This window comes from Heliangelus exortis, chromosome 18 (genome assembly GCF_036169615.1).
Source record: "Heliangelus exortis chromosome 18, bHelExo1.hap1, whole genome shotgun sequence".
NCBI lineage: Eukaryota > Metazoa > Chordata > Aves > Apodiformes > Trochilidae > Heliangelus > Heliangelus exortis.
The window spans coordinates 4780213-4794506 of record NC_092439.1 but is presented as its reverse complement, the minus strand read 5'-3'; the positions used below and the strand labels follow the sequence as shown (position 1 = coordinate 4794506).

The window sequence follows — 14294 nt, the reverse complement described above, 5'->3', positions numbered from 1 at the left end:
ATTTATTATTAACTGTTTTGAGATTTTTCCAGGAATCCACCCAACCTTCTGTTCATATTCAAAGGAAACCTTGTTTAAATAAAGAAGTCAGTCCTCCTGCTCACTTTGTAACATGTGCCTCTGAACTGGACTAATTTTGTCTTTTCATAGCCTGTTATTGCTGACAGGAAATGACAAACTTCACAGGTTATTGTATAACTGAGTGAAAAACAAGGTCTGTATATAAAAAATTCATATGAAAATTCAACAATGGACTGCATTCCACTATCTTAATTCTTAAAGAGGGAAGCACCAAGACATTCTGATGATTACAACAGGAATCAATTTTAATAAAATAGGTATGGTCACACTACTGAAATGAGCTACCCTATTCAGCTGCAGATGACCCATTTTAAACACAAATAGGGTTAAACATTTCCATGGCTTCTCAACAAGAAAATTAAAGGAATTTAGTGGTTTGTTTTTCTTGACCTTTGTCATTTTGATAGAACGAACACCTTTATTTATAAATTTTATAATGCAAAGTAATATCTGGCCACGGATGAAATTTCACTCCAGTTTCAGTTTACATACACACTCATATATGTAGATTTACATGTAAATTTATGTACATACATATCTATAATATGCATATATGCTTACAGATACGTATGCTTATAGATACAGATGGATAAAGAGATCAGTTCAGAGGAGTCCAGTCTGAAAAAGTAAATTTGAAATAGAAGTTTGAAGTATCTGAAATTCACCTCATTCTCTTATTATCAAAAATAAGTTTGTCCTGCTCTTAAACTGGAAATGAAATTGCTTTTAACTGCTAAACTTTGGAATATCTAATAGAAAAATGTTTTGTCATCTTCTGTGTCACCCTGTTTGCAAAGAGAAGGATATCATCCATGACCTGGTTGCCAGGCAACTGCACAGAATTACAAAACAATGTGATAAGTCCTCCACAGGGAAACACACTTGGGGACACAGCTCTCTCTGAATCTGATCATAAAAGTTTTAGAGTATGCTTGAGAGACCAAGTAAGTGTGACTGTGGCTAACACTGTGTAAAAGGAAAGTCCTTTATCACCTCGTTCTTTGTAATGCTGAGTAACAACACATCAGAGGAAACAGCAAGGTCTGTTCAGCTTCATACTGGTGCTGGGATATGAAAATCCTCACACTCGTGGCTGGAATGAAAGCAGAGTTATTGATCTGCAGTTATGACAATGCCAGATGTGCTGTCAGCACTGCTCAAGTCTTTTAGAAAGGTGAAATGAAGCCAAGTGGGACAGCTCACCTCCTTCCTCTGGGACAGGTACTTGAAGATCCATGTCCTTTGCAGGCAGGTGACTGAAGCAGTCTCAGTGACCTTTTCAGCTCATACCTCAGATGTTTCAATTAAGATGTGTCATATGCACAGAAATGTTGGGTTTGACTTTGCTGGAGACGAGTGGCAGCTGTAGATATGACAGGATCACAAGTCTCTGGCTCACTGAGAACATTGAAATGCAGCAGACTGGCCTCAGGTTGGTTGTGGCCATTGCTGACACACAGCAAATGTCTGCTTGGTGACCCACATTAGCCCTCAAACCAATTCATATTTTATTTGATAAGTGTAATTCGATTGTGATCGATTTTAGGATCAGCTGTGAAAAGTCACGTCTCTTTTCTGATTATTTCTGTGGCCAGTATTTCACTTTTATTGACACTTAACATGGATAACTGCTTCTTTGACAGCAATGTGACTTTGCTGAGCAGCACTTTGGTATCATTTGGTCATCTCATGTGTTCCCTTTCTTTTTAAAACTGTAATTTCTTCAGGCAAAGAAACCTACCATTCTGCAGTATCTACCTTGGAGTGGAGGACTATATGCAAAACATGAGGGTGAAATATCCAAGCCAGCAAGGAACAGATAGCTACTGGATGAGACTGTAGAAGGACAGATAAATCTTAGATGATAAAATTGGAGCAGGGAGCAGAACGAAAAGAAATTAAAAAAGGTCTATTTGCTTTTTAAACAGGTTCAAAAGCAAGTAAAAACTAGGATAAGTAAACACCCTCAATCTAGTAAAAGTTGTAATTGGATCAGGCAATGAACTGTTCCTAAGGCACTAGTTCTTGAAAGATTTGCATCTCAACCTGATGAGGCATATTAATGCCTGAAGTAGACCAATAAGGACACACACACAAAGAAGCAAAAGCATTCTCTCCTTCTTCTACCTTTCTTTCTGCTTTCCTGTCATGGAGGATGTGACCTGTGAAACTGGAAGAACCCCAGGAGTCACAGAGCTTGCCCCAACCAAAATAATCCTTTTCTGTAGTGACCAAGCTCACCTGCAGTGGACAACGTGGGGTCTTACCATTTACAGCACATTTATCCTGTTGAGATCAGCACAAATACAAGGGATGCAACTGACTTTCCATGGCTTGTACCCAAGCTATAAAATTTTAACTCAGTTCCACTTGCATTTTTTCTTGAATCCTAGAAGTCATGAGTGTCTCTTCACAACTTCAACTCTGCATTTCTGTCAATGCTTCAGTGCTGAAAAATGGACTGGTTGTAACAAGAGTTAGAAAAAAACCAACCAAACATCTTTTATTGTTTGAGTAAGCAGATTTGAAATCATATTAATGAAAGGTAAGTATACATGGACCCCCACTGTTCCCTTATTACAGTTACTCTTTTGAGTTGCATTGTTTACACAGATATTTTTTCCCCATGTTAACTACTGCTCAATTCTTAATTTGATTTAAAACCTAACCTGCCATAAAGGTACATGAAATTGAACAGACTGAGAAATACCAGAGAATGGTTGCTGTTGACAAAGGAACTAATTTATAGTATGCAGTTACTGATCAGGTAGAACAAGAGTTTGAAAACTGGACTGTGTTACAAAGCATTTTTTGAACATCCATTTTGGATTATTGCTGAAAGTTACTAATTGGTCTAGTCTAGACTAATTTACAAACATTCATAAAATAGTGAAAAATGCATGCTTTAGAAACCTGGTACATTTCATGCCTCTGGACTTAAAAGAATATGAAGATGGAAGCAACTGATGGGCATTTTTAATGTAGATTAATAGTGCTTAGAGTTTTTTTTCTTTTGTACTGACAGACTCTTCAATTTTTTTCTCGTTCCTTTCAGGTGATTTTTTATCTTCAGGTTTAATCCAGGGAGGGTTGTGCAATTTCTGTTGAAGGTGAAAATAGCATCAGTGTAAGCATTGCATACATGATAAACACACACAAAAAGCAAATAAAACCCCAACATGCTAAAAATCCATGGCACAGAGAACTGCCTTAATCTATTTTAACAGAATATGACAGTCATCAGCTGTCTCTAGAGAAGGATTCTGATCTCTACCAAAGGAAAAAGGATATTTAATAATCTCTGACAATGCAAATCCATTCAATTCTGATGCTGCTCTGAAATCATGGTGGTTTTTACCTTTTTCTCTTGCTCTATCAATCAGGTGTACAACTTCCTTAAGACTTTTCTGTTAGTAACACGGCTGCATACAGCTTCAGGAAATTGCAGATATGTAATTATTTTGGAAATCTCTCCTGTTCCCATGCCATAGTCATCACAATATTAAATTAAGCCATTTTTCCAGTTCTTCAATTATTAAATAGCTTTGCAAACTGATACCAGCCAGGAGCCATTTAAACAACTGAATTACAGTAAGGCACAGTCAAAATCAAAACTGAGTAAGCAGTTCTGTTTCAAAAGCTCAAGTATAGAATGCATAAATATAGTTCAAATAATTGTATGCTCCACAAGACAAAAAGCTGAGAAGTACTCAGAAACAAAATACCTGAAAGCTTGTCTCTGTTTCTGCTGTCTTCAAACGAGATGTTGAATTACTGCGACTCCCCAGACACGTCTTGCCAACCTGTCAATATGATTGTCAGAGATAACTATCTCACTTTTTAAAAAAATATTCATGGTCTTCATTAAAAAAAAAAAATCAAACTGTGGGGTTTATTTTTTTGTTTGGTTTGTTTTGGTTGGTTGGGATTTTTTGGTTCTGTTTAACCCACTTGACCAAATGGAAAAAAGTTCTAGTTAAGTGAACCCCCCACACTCACCATCCCTCAGTAGGGATGGATACAATAATTCCCTCTATCAGGAAGTCAGATGACTCTCAAGGTCTGGGAAAGATTCATTGCTGTCAGTTCATTTCATCAATAACATAATCTTCTTTGCCAATATGTTTTTTAATATAAGGGAAAACAGAGTTGAAAAGCATAATTACAATTAATTACACAATAGATTTTTGAACCAAGGAGATCTTGTGTTATGAGTCCTAGAGATATACCCACCACTGAAATGTCTGCTGTAATTAAATTAATTTCCCTTCAGGAGTGAGATTAATGATGCTATACAAGAAGAGATTAAAATATTGATAATTATTAATCATTACAGGTCCTTTCCAACCTGAACAATTCCATGATTTCTTTAAAAAGTATTCACCATTGGGATTTCTCTGATTATTTTGCTATAAGAATTAATGAGGGTTTTTTTAAGTCATCAAGGCTCTTTCCAACACAGAAAATATTTTGTTTATTTTAAAATTTAACATCATTCTTCCCCTGAAATGTTTCCTGTTTAGCATAAGTCCTTGAAGATTTCTGAGGCTAAGTCAAGCCTAGATAAACATGTTCTTCAAATCAGACAAAAAAAGTGAAAAATCATTATTATGTGGACACAAGCTTTGCTCATAGGAATATCAATGCACAGATGACTTCAACAAGAAGCTCCCAGCAACACACACTACAAGGCTTGCTGGCATTCTGCATCATTTTTTTCTTTTTATATTATGAGTTGGTAAAATTGTTCAACAATAGAATAATCTCTGTATGTCTAGGAGAGCAAAGAAATCATAAATAATAAAAACCAAAACCAAACCAACCCCCTAAATGGGATGTTTTGAGACTTTTTGTGGACAGACTCTTTTAAGAAAGCAGAAAGCAAATCCAAATTCATCCTACAGCAGCTTAAATCATGACGTGGCAGAAATTACCTCATTCAGCAGCACACTTTGAAAACAAAAACCCCAACATGTAAATTAAATACCAAGAAATTTTATAAATGTCCTTTCGGTAGAAATTACATTAGATTGGAGTTAATTAAAAAGTAAGAGACTGACACGGGAGAAGAAAATTCATTAAATTTTTGCATTTGAGAAATTCCGACAGTCCCTTGACTGTAACAAAGTTGATCTATGAACAGGTGTGAACAGCAAAATGAAATGCTATTAAAAATCTACTTGGAGAGGAGATGGCTGCCTCCCCCCTGGAAGCTTCTGGAAAAGATAATAATACTGCCAAGGATTTTAGGGTACTTCAGGGGGGGTTTAGTCATGTTTAAGCTACTGAAGTGAGCCTCTGAGATGGTGCAATTGAAGTGATTGAATGCAGGGACTCTTTTTCACATTTTTCCCACTATACCAAATAGGTAAGAAAAGCTGGATTAATGTCATTATAGGGAATAATCTGGGTAGTGTCAATTAAAAAAAAAATAGCTAGTAATAGAGCACCTACTCCTCCTTTTATGAAAAAAATAATGAAATAGCAACAGGTGGTATGTGCTCCCAGTAGAGAGTGAGATGACAAAATGTAGACATTTTATTAAACTTCTAAAAATTTGAAACTTTCAAGTATGGTATAGGCAGCACTTGTATTTAATGTATCTACTAATGAGCTAGGTTAAAAATATTTTCAGCTCAGTCATGTTTAGAGAAAGTTGGGGTTTTTAGAGATTTCTATGTGAGCAGCCTGAGGACAAAAGATGTTAGAGATTCAAAAAGGAATAGAAATCAGGTTGTGTAATGAAGAGGACAGAAATAATGCTAATGAAGTTTAATATCATTCATAAATCTGTAATTTCAGGTAACCTCTTTCACCAACATAATAAACAGGGGACAGGAATCAAAAAATATTGACCAATAAAACATAGGTCAATTATTTAAGATATAAACAAAAGTAGAGGGGGGGGGGGGAAAGGTTGCTTTGGAGAAAATAAAGGCTAATGAAAAAAACCCTAATGTTTTATAAGTGATTAATCTTTCATACCCTTTTCATAGGCCAGATAATAAAGGCCATTCTAGTAGGAAAACAAAAGTGAAAATTTATATCTGTGGTATCTCCTATTTGTTCACCCACAGACATTTTCATTTTTAGTAACACACCCTATGGATCACTGCTGGAGAAAGCTGGTAGAATGGGACATTTTTCTAAATAAATCTACTCCTATGTCTTTATGTTGTAAAAGCATAAAACATTCATTATTGATTCCTTGTCACAAAGAAACCTTGTATATCATTAACCAAAAAATTACAGACAAAAAAACCCCACAAAGGTTCAACTCTTTGTTTGTTTGTTTTGCTACTTTCCTCCAAGCCAAGTCCTGGAAAGATTGCTCTGTTTGCTTTCCTGAGCAAGTCTCCCCTGTCAGATTCACTCCCGTGAGAGGTGCACTAATTGCAAAAATACAGAATGATAGCTTGAGATGGTGGAAACCAGCAAAAATAATTGCTTTTGGAAAATAAAGCAAAATGAAATGTTACCAGCGTGTTTTTTCTATTTTATGAAACTGAGATTTTAAAAGTAATGCTACTGGGATTTTACCAACTTTCAAATCAAGATTTCAAAATAACAGGGGTGTGAGGATGAATTCATCTGTGTGTTTCTCCCCCAAGAGCAAGAATTCCTGCTGCCCTCCTTTGAGACCAGAGGGAGGGGAAAGGGAAGCTGCTGCATTTGAAAGCCTCCATGCAGGACACATTTCCAGCTCATGCACAACCCCTCTAACCCCATGCAGTAGAGCAGAGCCCACTTTTACCCCTTGTAGCCACCAGATGACTCCTGGCACCACCAAGGAGGAGGAAGCCCAGTACAAAATGATACCCCCTCAACCTGAGCTCAAACAGAGATATAGAAACCTGGGAAAAAAGCAGCTTTCCCTCTTTCTGTCAGAGAGGATCAACTGCTGTTCTTCCAAAGAATGAATATTTTTTAGCAAGATTATTACTAGTAAAGCTAATAAAATGTTATGACTATAAGAAAAGACTAAAAACATCCAAGTAGAAACAATGTTCAGAAGGTGAAAAATCTAAATGAAAGGCAGTAACTCTTAAGTCAGTCTTGTCAGTTTAATGCAACTCCATGGACTCCTCTTGCACCATTATAACAAAGCTGGTTGTAATTTAAAATCTTCTTCTTTTCCTACCAAGTGTAACATGGGACTGGTTCCCCCTGCTGTTGCAGAAAGCTGTGTAAAGAGGAGTGGGAACATCACGTGAAGGATGAAAGAATTTTGTCTGCACATAATCTCTATTGGTCAGAGGAAGTTTTACAGCTGGGACGGCTCCACGGGAGGAGAGGGAACAGGCACCTCCTGTCCTGCCAGCATCTGAAGACTATGAACACATCCCAAGTAACTGCAGGGGATGCAGTCTCATAGCTCAACTGCAGTGTAATGATTTGGAATAAATGTAAAACCATGTCTTGCCCATCCCCTTTCTTAGTGCTTCTAGAGACATTCAGCCAGGCTCTTAAGCTACACAAAAAAAAAAAAAGAAAAAAAAAATGGGGAAAAAAAGAGAGAAATTTCTAACACTCACAGGAAAATGAAGACACTTTATCTAAATGATTGCCCTTTGTCCCTTAGCTAATGTCTTTCTGGGAATCCAGGAGGAGAGTGTGGTGGCTCTAGGGTCAACATAATAATACAACATAAAAATGTTGGTTATTTTCTTTCTTCTGCCTGAAGAAAGGCGGGCAAGGAATGCAGATCAAAAGGCAGAGGCAGACAAGACTAAATATGTAGAAGCTATAAAGAAGAAGAGAAGACAAATGCTTTGGTCCAGCTGAAAAACACTGGATGACTAAAATCTTGCAACATATAAAAAAGGGCAAACTTCTGTTAGGGTGGTGGAAAGCTGCCTCATAATGAGCATTTCATACATGATTATAAAAAAATCTCAGGGTACCATTATGCATTTGTGAAACAAAGAGCCAAAATGCTAACAATATTCTCAAATTCTAACTTCATTTTTTATATCTGCTCCCTACCATTGGCATTCAGAGCAGAATGTGCAGTTTATCCTTAACTAGATTCTGTGCTTTCTTCTGCATTCCTTTAAGGAGCTGGGTAGCAGTACATTTTCTATATACAAGAGGAAAAACAAATACTGAAAACAGCAAATTTGAGAAATCTAACAAGAGAAGGAAATTGAGGTGGGGCATCTTGTCTTAAAATACTGTGTTGCATTTAGGGGCTTAGTGTGCAATTTGATTAACAAAGTCTTTGTGTGACATTCTGCATACAAAATGTGCAGCTTGAACAGCAAAGTAGGCAACATTTCAGAAGTTGTGGTATTCAGTTCACCCAGTGAATTATAGAGAAGAGCTGGAGAGGTTCATAGCTGCATGGACACACTACAAAGGTCGATCAGCCAAGTGTGTATCTTTATATAAAAAGAATTTCCAAAAAGACAGTTATAATTCAGCATGTCTCTTGACTATTAAACTATGCATTTCAATCTGCAAACTGTTGAACGAGGTAACTAGAAGGGTGTTCTACTGCCTCACAGCAGCAAATAGGAACTGGCTTTAGAGCTCAAACTATTATCCAATATATCACAAGTGGAAAAGAAATAAAGAGGTTTAAATAAGTCATATTATATTCACTTTTTACAGTTAGAAAGCACCTCTGCTGCTGCTAAAGGGCAGCATTCAGGTTCAGGAGACCACACACTGCATGTTCAGCATTCCTTGACATAACCACACACCTCCCTTTGGCTTCAGAAGGCACTAAAATCTAGTACATGTCTAATAAATATCTAAAGGGTGGGTGTCAGGAGGCTGGGGCCAGACCCTTTTCATTGGTGTCCAGTGACATGGTGAGGGGCAACAGGTACAAGCTGGAACACAAATTCCATCTGAACCTGGGGATTTCTTTATAACTTCTGTATATTGAGGATGTCAGAGCACTGGAACAGGTTGCCCAGCAAGGCTCTGGAGTCTCCTTCTCTGGAAACATTCAAAACCTGCCTGGATCTGATCCTGTGCCACCTCCTTTAGCAGAGGAGTTGGACCAGATGCACTCCAGCAGTCCCCTCCAGCCCTCACCATTCTGTGATTCTAAACCATATATGCAAGGTATTTGTGGAGTGCAATGGAGGAGAAAGTACTGAGCTAGTTCTGAAGGAACTCAACCAGGGATGAGAAAAAAGGATGGCACAGTTATGTCAACTAACAAACTGGTTATCTCTGCCAGCATTAGCTAAGTTAGGTCCACAATTTGCACAAGGACGTGTTTTATTAGATCTCCTCATGAACTTATTACAGAACTAGATTGCAATCTCTTTTCACCCTCATTGTGTAGAATAAAAACCCAAAGTGAGGTGTCTGTGAAGTGTGAATACGTTTTCATAAGACATCCCTGCAGCTTTTCATCTTTTTCTCCTATTTTAAAGCACAGTGCACTGTGCAGGATGGTTAAACTGAGATGATGTAACTTTTTATGACCTTCATAGTCCTCATATAGGGAGCAGAATTCACTTAAAAAAATTTATCAGGTTGAAATCTTGTTATAGTGAGGATTTCTTTTTTCTCATTGCTCCTTTGGGGAAGCGGTAGGAGAATACAATGTGATCAAAGCTCTGCAATTGAAACTGATAAAAAAATGAAGCAAAACACTGTGGTTGCTTAGAAACATGTACAAGTTTTGCTCCAATACTCAGTGTCCTTTGTCATGGAATGATTAATGAAAATGCAGTGTTTGCTTACTGCAGGAAATTAAAGCAGTAAATAAAAACACTATCACTTTTATTTATCAGAGAAGGGTCAACAAGGAAAAAGAACAAGAAATCTAAGATGAGAACAGAGAACAAAGAATCACTTTAAAAACTGTTTGATGTTTTAGCAGTACCAAACAGGTGTTTTTAAGCTTGCATAAGAATTAAAAGTCTTTTGGGAAGGGAGAAAAAGGAAATGAGAGAGGGAATAGAACTATGCAGAACTCACTCTGCACAGACCTTCAGGAACCAGCTATGGGGAAACCAGCTCTGGACAACATTAAATAAAAATAGTATTGACAAGGTTTCTCTGACAAATTACTGGTCTAAATAATGGAAACCTTTAGAAAGAAACTGAACTGCAGGGTTTTGTGGCCTTTGAGAAATTTCAGATTATTTGAAATAATGAAGGCACTCCACTACAGGATCTACTTATTCTTCTTCCTACTGCAGGTCCCATGCCAAATTTGATGATTAGTTTCAGCAGTAACTAATTTCAAAATTTGCTAACACAGTTTGTTCTTCGTGTAATCCCATTTGTAAACAAATCCTCCTTTGTATTCATATTCAGACATCATAAATATTGTGCATTACCTCAGCTACATTTCTCTCTAGGATAGGACTGCTGCAGCTTGCCCTGCACTCCAGAGGCCACGTGGCTGCACTGTGCCAGTTGCTGCTCTTCAGAACAGTTCTTGGCTGGGTATTGCTTTGCAGCTATCAGCACAAAGAAGTAACTCCTGGAATTCTCTTGGAATCATCCCAATTGATTACTTTTTGTTGATTTTTTTTTTTTTCTGTTTTTTTTTTTTTTTTTTTTTTTTAACTAGGCTATCAAAGTCATTCCTTCAACAGCCACTGCAAGCCCAGTACAATTGCACAGACATCTTTTGTGCACAGAATTCTTCAGCTGGAAAATTAATTTCTAGAGAAATATTTAAAAGCCAGGGAAGAGTGATAGAACTATTTCCTGTACAATTTTCCACTAAAGAACAATGTCTAGCAAGGCACAGTAAATTGGAAGAATACTTTCTACTTCTAGATTGTTTTCTCTAGTCACTTCTAGATCACTTTCTACTTCTAGATCACTTTGTAGAGTAGCTTCTAGATTACTTCCCAGAGATGCTCATAGGAAGCATCTGGAAGCAGAAAAAGCCACCACTGCTTCCTAATCAAAACAACTAAATTCATACTTTCATAGGAAAGTGTAAGTTTTAGGTGTCTTGTTACAGAAATTAAATACTCTCCTGGCTTGTGAAATGCTTTAACAACATTTTCTATGTGCTTTAAAAAAAAAATCACTTGAATCTCTTTCAACAAATATCCAGCCTGAAGAAATTCAGCATCTACCTAAAGCAACTTACATTGCACCAAACATTCCATCATTTTCTCTGGTGATAACCAACCTCTGGTCATAGTCTAAATGGAGCTCACCCACACTTAAGTATTTTACATCTTATTCTTTCCCCTTTCCCTTCAATTTTTATTTGTAAAAAACGAAGTTTCCTTCATCTTTAGAAATTAAGGTAGCAACAGCAAATTGTTGTGTATCTTCTGGACACACAGTATCTCCTTTTCTCTGCTGCAGCAGGGGGGGAAGTCACAACTAACAGAATAAAATATTTGTAATACATGGCAAATGCATAAATACAGCTTTTTACAATTTATTGGACACTAAATTATCTAAGATTTATTTTGCTAACTTAACATTGCTACAATTGCAACCAGCAGCCTGCCCTGTTACCTCCACAGGAGTTTGATAACAGGCTTTTTCCTGCTATCTTCCATATTTCACTTGGAAATCAGTGCAAGTAGCAATGTACTTTTTGGACTGCTGAGCAGAAATTACTCTCTCTCAACAATATTTCTCTCACTCTCTTTTTTTCCTGGTTTACTTGTATTGTTATAATTACAGCCATAATATGGTGCATTTGGGATGTCTATTAATAGCTCCCACCATGCTGGCTGAATGGGAGTTTTAGCTCAGTAAAAGCAGCAGATTTAGCTTGCTGTCAGACATGTCATAAGAAAAACACTGCTTGCAACTTTCCTAGACCAGCTGTGGACAGGTTACATATTTTCAACTATTACAATGTCACCTCTCGTATCTCCCCAAATGTTTTCTCTTATTAAATGAAGCATCTGTGACAGCTGTGCCTGATTTTTAGTGGGAACAACATGTAAACAAAGTTCTGCACCTCACTGTAATGTCAACCAGGAGCAAGCCAATTCTCAAAATGGTTGAGTATCAAATCCCATCTTTTCCACTGCTCTTTTTCCTACAACAACTTTACAAGTCTCTAAAAGAAATCCAGAGAGCACACCCACATAGATTGACAGCAAAGAATATTTGCTCCTCAGAACTTTAAAGTAGAACATAGTTGGCTTATAAAGTAGAGGTACCAGCTTGACTAGGAAAGTCAGTCACATCAATAAGCACTGAAGGCATTTATGTTTTCATACAGGCTACACTAGACCCTGCTTTTTAGGTGGGATAAGCTCTGATCTAGGTGAGATAAGCTCAGATCTAGGTGAGATAAGCTCACATCTAGGTGAGATAAGCTCACATCTAGGTGAGATAAGCTCAGATCTAGGTGAGATAAGCTCACATCTAGGTGAGATAAGCTCACATCTAGGTGAGATAAGCTCAGATCTAGGTGAGATAAGCTTACGTCTTGAGAATCGCACTCCTGGATGCTCTGGTTGTCTTCCTTTCTTGATGCCAGATGAAGATTTTCTTTCTCTTCTGAGGCATTTCGCTGCACATGGGAAATAAATAAATTAAAAAGAGAAAATAGAATAAGCAGGGAATATACATAAAATTTCAGAGAAGCTGCTTTTCAAAAAGATCAGGCTAACAACAAGAAATCAAGAGGTGTTATACTGCAAACTGTTAACTACTTTATACATTACACTTTCACCAAATTTTGTAAAAGCAATGTTTTCATATTCATTTTTCAGGCAAGCTGCAGATGCCCCATCCCTAGAAGAGTTCAAGGCCTGAAGAACCAGAGAAAACAAACCTTTCAAAAGGTTTTTTGACTTTGATATGTAGTTCAGTACTTTCCTATACTAGAAATAGTCTTATCAGGTCTTCCTTCTCCCCACATGGCTTTCTGGCATCAGTGCACAACTTCCTCTCTAGTCAGCATTTGTGAGATGCCAGAGTGCTGTTGACAGGACAGCTTGCCAGATGACCTGCCAACACAAATATGGGTTCCAGCAATGCATTTATTTCCCATTACTTAGACTGTCACAGATTGCTCTTTTCTATACTAAGGGTTTCTGGTGATACTCAATTTCCATGTTAAAAGAAGAAGTATTTAAGGATGCTGATCTAACAAGAAGACTGCAGAGCATTTTAAATGTAACAAACAAACTGTGCAATTTCTGGCTGAGTACAAGTTCATGATCTTGAAGGACCTAAAAAAAAACCCAGATCTATAGGAACTATGATGATTTTTCTCTAATGATGGGCAATGTTTTGATACACATATTCACAGAGATGTCTTATTCCCTTTGGATGGGAACAGCTAATTGTCATGTTCAGGAAATCAAAAATCACTCAAGGATGTGCAGCAGTCACCAAGAAAAAGTAGAGCAGCTTTGGGTGCAGCAGGTGGATGAAGTTGTCAAAGGTTTTCTGGGCAAGGTACACAGCACAAGAGCCAGAAACAGCTCCTGTCCAATGTCAGTTCTGTCTGAGTGCTCCTGGAAACTTGGGACTCCACGTGTATATCCCACCTGCACACAGACCAACTGCCACATTCTGCCTCACATGTTTATTTCAGTCAAGAAAAACCATTTCATTCCCCCCTCATTTTTGAGTAGCAGAATTTGCAATTACAGATGTTCACAGCAGTGTTTAAGACTGTATGATAGATTCTGGACTTGCCCTTCTAGCCCTAGAAATTTCAGGTATTTAAAAGGAATTGTTAAAATTAAAAGTATTTTATCTTTCCAAAACAAAACTCACAGATAAATATGTATGACTATGTACACGTAGTATATAGGAAATTATTGTATCACATTTCTTTTTATCCTGAGTAATTCTTTATCACAGAGGAATAAATGAGATCTCCAGTTCTAATAACAGTAATTGAGCTATATATTTATTTCTTTGACACTGATGGTCATTGTATGTATATACACATGTATTTGTCTATGTTTACAGAAGAGGTAAATAGCTTTTCTCTATTGTACAGTCAACATTATTCAACAATAAACAGAAGAGACACAGCTCAGTTTTTATTCCTATTTAATGATCATCAACAGAGTTATATTTATATAGGGCAATTTTTTCTCAAAGGACTGCAACTCCTACAATGTACCAGATCTTTAAACTTCTACATACAGTTTCTTAAGTAAACAGAAGTGCCCTTGATATTTTTGTTTGTTTGTTTGTTTGTTTTAATTTGCATTACATTCTGGTATCTTTAAGGTGGAAAATAGCTCCTTGGTGGCACACATGGTGTCAACAATGAGCACTGAGCACAGCAA

General features: G+C 37.1%; 1 protein-coding gene and 1 long non-coding RNA gene across 3 annotated transcripts in view; one reads left to right on the top strand and one right to left on the bottom strand.

Moving 5' to 3' along the window:
- The first annotated feature begins 941 nt into the window (after positions 1–941).
- Positions 942–3286, top strand: LOC139804661 (uncharacterized). 2 transcript variants are annotated; one of them, XR_011729482.1, is made up of 3 exons: positions 942–1302; positions 2475–2626; positions 3137–3286. It is a non-coding gene; the product is annotated as an uncharacterized lncRNA (long non-coding RNA). The 2 variants fall into 2 exon arrangements; XR_011729481.1 differs by having other exon boundaries at positions 2475–3286.
- LUZP2 (leucine zipper protein 2) overlaps positions 2559–14294 on the bottom strand; it is a 126511-nt gene continuing 114775 nt past the window's right edge. The window contains exons 10-12 of the mRNA XM_071762120.1: positions 12467–12553; positions 3807–3884; positions 2559–3182 (exon numbers count right to left, since the gene is read on the bottom strand). Coding sequence (XP_071618221.1) covers positions 3078–3182; positions 3807–3884; positions 12467–12553 — 270 coding nt within the window. The 3' untranslated portion in view covers positions 2559–3077. The remainder of the gene's footprint in view (positions 3183–3806; positions 3885–12466; positions 12554–14294) is intronic.